Source organism: Marmota marmota, unplaced genomic scaffold (genome assembly GCF_001458135.2).
Source record: "Marmota marmota marmota unplaced genomic scaffold, marMar, whole genome shotgun sequence".
Taxonomy (NCBI): Eukaryota; Metazoa; Chordata; class Mammalia; order Rodentia; family Sciuridae; genus Marmota; species Marmota marmota.
Genome location: NW_026000101.1, coordinates 16,773,467 through 16,781,007, shown reverse-complemented (window position 1 = coordinate 16,781,007; position 7,541 = coordinate 16,773,467). Strand labels below are relative to the sequence as shown.

Genomic DNA, 7,541 nt, shown 5'->3' with positions numbered 1-7,541 from the left:
TAGGTTTCCTAGCAACTGTATCACATTTCATCACTGAACCTTCACCAGAATTTATTTAAACACACTTCTGTGATTGGGCATGAAGAATAGGATACATATATCCAATCCTGGAAGGAGACAGTCCACTTCAGTCCAGGTCCCAGGGGTGGGTGATTGATGAAGAGCAAGTTCCCTTAGAGCCAGGTGATGTTTCTAGGTAGGAGTACTGAAAACAGGGGCTACTGCTGCTGCTACTAAAGTGGGAAGTTCAGGGCTCCAGCTGGGGCAGCTCTGGGTGGTTAGTGTCCCAAGGTCAGACACGTTTGGGGATGTTGGACTTGAGGCATCTTTGCTGCATCTACGGTGCCTTCCCAGAGGGGCTAGGCCTTGCCTGTCATCCAACTCCATCTCAGCTCTGCTCATCCTTGAGGACTCAGGCTCTGCCAATATAATGGCTACACCTGTGCTCATTTATATATTTAGAAAACTTGTGAGGGGCCTGAGGTCAGGCAAGACTGGACTCTGGGACAGAGTGGTATCAGAAACTCGCTGGTTTTGGAGTAATTACGGGAAACCAAGGGCACAGGAGAGTCACAGTGAAAGGAACAGAGTGGGGTGGCTTCCTGGTTAAGGTGGCATGGGACTGAGCCTGAAGGGCCAGGCAGTCCATTTATATGTGTAGTGTGTGCTGGGGGAGGCTGCCTTATGGGGAGAACCCCAAAAGAGCTCTGAGTTGGGGAGAGCAAGGAAGGGCAAGGCTCACATTTACCTGGTGTGTGGCTGTGAGGTGGGAGACTGTGGGGTGCAAGGCTAGGGAGCTACATCAGGTGGGGTCAGCTGTGAGGGCCTTGAAGAGCACCCCCAGTGTCCTGAAGGCCTATCCCAGGTGTCCATCAGAAGAGTGATATGATCCCATTTGCTCTCTGGATGCCCATATGAGGACAGATTAGAAGGGGGAATAAGACAAAAGTCTTAAGACCAGACAGTAGGTTGTAAAGGCTGAGTGAAAGCCTGAGACCATAGCAAGGCGAGGAGCAAAGGGTGATTTGTGAGCTATTCTGTGGCAGGATTAGTGGGACTTGGTGCTTCCATCCTAGGATGAAGGTACATGTAACCCTGTGCCCTGCCCCACATTGCCATTGGTATACAGGAACCTCACCATGACACCAAGCCCCTCGGCCATGCAGAGCCCTTCCCTTTCTCACCTACAGGCCTTTCTCCTGCCCCACACTGTCCTGACAGCCTCCTTCACCTCCTTGTTCCGTAGGCTGTAGATGACGGGGTTAAGCATGGGTGTGACCACGGCGTAGAGGACTGTAAAGACCTCATCAGAGATGCGGGCCTCCTTGCTCTTGGGTTTCATGTACATGAAGATGACAGTGCCATAGAAAAGCAACACCACAGCCAGGTGTGCTGAGCAGGTGGAGAAGGCTTTGCGGCGGCCGGCAGCTGAGGGTACCCTCAAGATGGTGGCCAGGATTAGCATGTAGGACAGGCAGATAAAGGTCAGGGGCACAGGCAGCAGCAGGATGGCACCCACTAGCAGGAAGGCCTCGCTGACTGACGTGTCACCACAGGCCAACTTCAGCACTGCCAGGATCTCACAGGTGAAGTGACTAACCATGTGGTGGCCACAGAATGGCAGCCTCATGACGATGACTGTTTCAGTCACTGACTTGAGGAGGCAGAGAACCCAGGCAGCCCCCGCCAGCAGCAAGCAGAGCCGGGGGCTCATGAGCACGGGGTACCTGAGTGGTCGGCAAATGGCCAGACAGCGGTCATAGGCCATGATGGCAAGCAGCAGGCACTCTGTGGAGCCCGTGGACAGACTCAGACACATCTGGATGGCACAGCCAATAAAGGAGATGGTCTTCTGAGATGACAGGAGGTGAACCAGCATCAGAGGCACAAAGGTGGATGTATAGCAGATGTCCAGGATGGAGAGGTTGTCCAGGAAGAAGTACATGGGTGTGTGCAGGCGGGCGTCGAGGATGCTCACTGCCACAATGGCCGTGTTCCCCAGCAGGGTCACCAGGTACATGGCTAAGCAGAGTGGGAAGAGCAGATGCTCCAGGACTGGGTAGCCAGAAAATCCCTTCAGGAAGAACTGAGAGACCACGGTCCTGTTGACAGACTCCATGTGAGTAGGCCACACAGCTGGGATGGAAGGAAAGAGGGTACATGTGGTGGGAGCTCACGGAGCCTCTTGTGGGATGGGGTGGATTGCTAGGGTCTTCTGCTCTCAGACACACTCTCTGGCTTTTGGGCAATCCCCTCACCTCTGTAGACCTCAATTTACCTATATGAAAAATGAGGATTCAGAACAGTGATTCCCTAAGAGAGTGTTAATGGAAGTGGGGGGTGGGCAATCTTAAAAATCAAGTTGAGGTCAGGCTGGATTAATGAAAACAAACAAAGCTCTTTATAGGAAGCCTTTGATATGCTAATGTGATTCATCGTCCTCCAAATGCAGTGTAGAACTTGTGCTCTCCAAGCTGATTTGACCCTGGGTACCCATTTCAAAACACTCCTTAATCTGCTGTAGATAAGTGTTCTGTGAACATAGTTTGTGAACCCAGGGGCTGCAACTTGAATGAACACTAGAATCACGTTGTTGACACCACTCCCTCCCAGAGGTTCTGACTGAGTAGGTGTGAGCGATGCTGCTGGCACAGGTACCAACCACACTTGACAACCCCTTGGCTAGATGGTCTCTGAAGGTCCTCTTGGTTTTCAGGCAACCTCTGAGCCATTGCTTACACTGTTCCTATGGTCTGCAATGTCCTTTATCCCTCAGTTGCAGCAGTGGGTCTAGTCTTCAGGTACTGAGGTTTCCATGTACAAATTGTACATTGTGACTTGCTTCAGTGGGGCTGTTGGCCTCTAAGTCTATCAGTGGACACATCCACCTGTCCCCACAGGGCCTGCTTTGTCATTTACTTTGTATGTGTTAGACCTTCAGAATCTGCCTTCATTGTGGGCTTTCTAGCTAAAATTTAACAGACCTCCTGACCTACCCCCAATCCCTATTTCCTCTGGGCCAGAGCCAGGGCTGCTTGTCTGTGTGTACTCTGAGGATGTCCCATGGAAATGCCTTGAGAGGTCAACTTGGCTCTCCCTGGTATAGGTCGGGAAACTGAGGTTGTACGGTCGGTCTCTGGTGAAGTGAATCTCAAATACAGCCCTCCCAACATTATGACCACAACACCATGTTTAGAGGGGACAGTTGCTCCCATCAAACCCCAAACGCCTATGGTTCTAGATGATGGTCCTTCTTCAATGTCCTCCCCACAATCTTCTCACCTGCTGAGCAGCATTACTCAATCTCTCCTCAATGTTTCAGAGCACCTGGCATGGTGCCTTTGACCCTATGAGACCCTTGGCCAAAGCCTTGGGCCGGGAGGTTCCGCTCTGCCTCACTTGCGTGCAATGTTTTCCTATTTTCATTCTTCCCTTGTTTATTCATTCCAAAATCAAGAAGTAACTGATGAACTATTATGTGCCAGGCATTAGGGGATAAGTCAGGACAAGTATTCTCCCAGGTCACTGAATCCAAATACTTTCCAGGAAGAAATTCCCTCTACTTTCCCAGGTTTGGCCTCACCCTGCTTCTTTTTGCACACCCCTAGTAATGGGAAGCCCATTTCTTCTTTTCTTTTGCTAACACACCACCTGAAGGGTACAGTGGGACTCTCCTGCCTGTCAGGTGACCAGGCAAGGTGGCCCCTGTGAATACTCCTTCCTCTCACATGATAAGTCACCAGGTTCAGAATGTATCCCTATACCCTGAACCTTACCTTGGGGAATTAAGGGCCATTTCTGCAGCAAAAGAGATCTCTGATCTAGTCCTAGGCCTCAGGTGGAAGGTCTGGCCTCAACCAGACTGTGTCTAGAGTTGTCAGGGGGAGTGTGAACTGGGAGGTCACTCTGAGACCCAATAAGGAGTCCTCCCTCTCCTTTGGGCTCCATAGTCTTGCATTTGTACTTTTAGGCTGCTGCTTGCCTCTCTCACTCTCTTTCTGCCTGTTTCCCACTCCTACCAGCCCACTGGGCTGTCATCTCCTCCTTCTCCTCTCTCAGGTTCTAGAGGCCACATTGAGGGTACCAGCTTGGCCACAGCCAACTTCTTCCTGTCTTGTAATGACTTCCAGGGATTGGGATAAACTGAATGGGTAGGTGGCTTCCAAACATGGGTTTCTCCTAGCTTGGATGACACTCTGGCAAAGCTGGGAGGGGTTGTATGGATTAGCTGGACTACCCCCTTGTTGTACATGAAGACCCAGGCCCAGAGAGGGGAAGGTGCTTACACAGAGTAACACAGTGAGTGGGAATGGAAGCCAAGCTCCCAGTTATTCCTCAGAATCTTGACTGCTTCCTCTACCTGCACTTCCCCATTTCCCACTTACCTTCAGGCTCTTTTGTGTCTGTGTCCCTGGTTACCTGGAAGATGTTTCTGAAGGTTTGAGACCAGAGTCTCTGACTAGCCTTAGGGGGTCACAGGTCAATGAAGTTGGGCTGAGCCTCTTCTGTGCAAAGGATTATGGTGGGTATACTTCAGCCAAGATTCCGAAACAGAAAATTTACTCTCATGAAATTCAGTGAAGCATTTGAAAGTTGATTTAATTAAGTGAAGCTTTTAGAATTGAGCAGAATATTCCAAGTGCTTAGATTTTGGTGGTGTTCTCTGAAGTGTGTCAGATACAGTAGAACTCTGGTGGGCTCAGGGCTGAACAGTTTTTGTAGGAAGCAGGAAGTCCCTGGCCTGGGCAGCTTCCAGCTCCATCCTGGCTAACGGACAGCGTGGGGGCGAGCAGCAGGCCAAATGGAGGTGGCACTTTTCAAAGCTCTCTGTGTACCAAGGGACTGCTCAATTCTCAAGGCAATTTATGAGGAGAAGAAGAAATGTGCCCAGTTTAGAAACTTTGGGGGTGCTTCAGGGATGATGTCCCAAAGACCCAATTACACAATCTACTTAGAGATTTTAATTGGCGTGGAAAAGTTGGAGAAAGTGGCTCACGGCCAGGGATCCATCCTCACAGGTCAGTCCCCAGTCAGTGCTGGTCCAGGAGTGTTTACAGAATGAAAACATGAATGGAAATATGATCAATTAAATGAATGCATAAGCAATTCTCTATGAACAAATTTAAGAATAAATGAATGAGTAAGTGAAAAAATGATAGGCAGAGTTGCTTTCCTGGGAGTCAGGGGGATGGTCCAGCTCCCATAAGGATCTTACAAAAGTGCAAAATCTGGAGTGAGGCAGGGGAATGACCAGGATGAGGAGACACAGACAGAATTCTATAATATCAGAGCAGGACGTCCCTAAAGGCCACCCTGTCTGATATTCACTATACAAACCAGAGACTGCCCTTGAGAGGTGCAGGAACCAGCTCAGCATCATCAATGAGGCAGAAGTACTGTTCATTCTGACGCTGATTTGCCCACTCTTTTTTTTAATATTTATTTTTTAGTTGTAGTTGGACACAATACCTTTATTTTATTTATTTTTCTGTGAGGATTGGACCCACGGCCTCTCACGTGCTAGGCGAACGCCTTTACTGCTGAGCCACAACCCCAGCCCCGCCCCCCCCCATTTGTCCACTCTTGAACCTTATGTCCCTCAGCCAATGCAGAGCTGGTCTGTCCTTGGGAGCCAGTGACTGTTTTCCCCCATCCTCAGCAGCTCCCACTTCCTTGTGTTCAGAACATCCAGCCTGATGGTTCCTTCAGGAAGTTCCTTCTAGTTAACAGAGTCCATGATTTTGCAGGCTTCATAGCCTCTTTAAAACAATATCATAGGACTGGGGATGTGGCTTGGTGGTGCTAGAGTGCTTGCCTGGCATGATCTCAGGCCTGGGCTTGTTCCCTGAAATAAAAATAGCATCACTTTAATTTGTAACTGGGTGTTGTTGTTGTTAAGTTTTATTTAATTATTTTAAAACAAGTAATTTTATTAGCTTTTTATTTACTTACAAAAGTAATACATATAAAACATTCTTGTAAAAAATTTGTAATATAAATATGTAATATAAAAGTGACACTTCCTTTCCATGTCCCCTACAGCCCCCTTCCTCAAATGTAACCAGTGTTATAAAATGCACACCCACCCACACCCACATACACATTTTTTTAGTCATTTGCATATGTCGATCTATACATAGAAATAGATTTTGTGATCATATGTACTTTTTTAGTATGCTTTTTTTTGGCTGCAGCTTTATTGAGGAATGTACAACTGCACATATTCATATAATATAATTAGATGAGTTTTAATATATGTATTCAGCCATGAAATCATGACCACCATCTAGATAATAAACTTACCTATCATTCCACAAAGTTTTCTTGTGCTCTTGCTAGTCCATTCCTCCCGGCTCCAAACAGCAACCACTGATCTGATTTCTGTAACTGTAGATTACTTGTATTTTCTAGCATTTTACGTAAATGAAATTATGCAGTATGTACTCTTTTCAAAATCTGGTTTAATTAAGAGCAGATCCCAGCTAGTTGTGAGGCTGAGGCAGGAAGAACAGCAAGTTCAACTCCAGCTTCAGCAACTTGCACTTGTCTCAAAATCAAAATAAAAAAGGCTAGGCATGTAGTTTAGTGGTGTGCCTGGGTAGTCTTAGTACAACAACAACAAAAAATATATATGTATACATATGTGTGTGTTTATGTGTGTGAGTGTGTATATATATATATATATATCTTCTTTGCATCAGCATAATTATTTTGAGTCATCTATCTTACAGTTTTAAATAGTTCTTTTTAAAAAGTATCTTTATTTAGCTATAATTAAAATATCATATACAATTCAATAGATTTTAGTATATTCACATAGTTGTGCAACCATCATCACAATCAAGTTTAGAACTTTTTTTTTCAGTAGTGAGTATTGAACTCTGGGATGTGCTAACACTGAGCTACATCCCAGTCGTGTTTAGTTTTTCATTTGAGACAGGGTCTTGCTAAGTTGCTGAAGCTGGTATACTGCCTTAGGCATTACAGGAGGGTGTCACTGCACCTGGCCAATTTTAGAACATTTTTATATTATTTCCAAATGAAACCCCATACCCATCAGTTGTCTCTCTGCTTTACCCCTCAAACCTTCTTCAATCTCAGGAAATCACCAATCTACTGTCTCTCTTAAATTGCCTATTCTGGACATTTAAAATAAATAGAATCCTAAAATATGTGTCCATTTGTGACTACTTTCTTTGATTTATTATACTGTTTATTGCTAAGTAATATTCAATTGAAGAGATATTCTACTATGATGAGATTTTGTGGGTGAACATGTGTTTTCATTTCTTTTGAATATTTTCCTAGGAGCAGAATTGCTGGGTCAGATGGTAATTCAATAAGTGACCTTTTGAGAAATTGCCAAACTGTTTTTCAAAATGGCTACTTCCTTTTACATTCCCATTAACAATCTATGAGGGTTTCAACTTCTCCACACCCTCACCAATTAATATTTTCTCCTTCTTCTTCTTCTTCTTCTTCTTCCTCCTCCTCCTCCTCCTCCTCCTCCTCCTCCCCTCCTCCTCCTCCTCCTCCTCCTC

At 46.3% G+C, this 7,541-nt stretch overlaps 1 protein-coding gene across 1 annotated transcript; it reads right to left on the bottom strand.

The window, feature by feature from the left end:
• Nucleotides 1–569: 569 nt before the first annotated feature.
• On the bottom strand, nt 570–2,447 carry LOC107147798 (olfactory receptor 13J1). Its single transcript, XM_015492333.2, has one exon. It carries the CDS (start codon nt 2,117–2,119, stop codon nt 1,181–1,183), a length of 939 nt encoding a protein of 312 aa, XP_015347819.1. The 5' UTR covers nt 2,120–2,447; the 3' UTR covers nt 570–1,180.
• Nucleotides 2,448–7,541: the final 5,094 nt, after the last annotated feature.

What these genes read in the sequence shown, in the direction of transcription:
- LOC107147798 (XM_015492333.2), bottom strand. Translation starts at nt 2,119, where the DNA reads ATGGAGTCTGTCAACAGGACCGTGGTCTCTCAGTTCTTCCTGAAGGGA.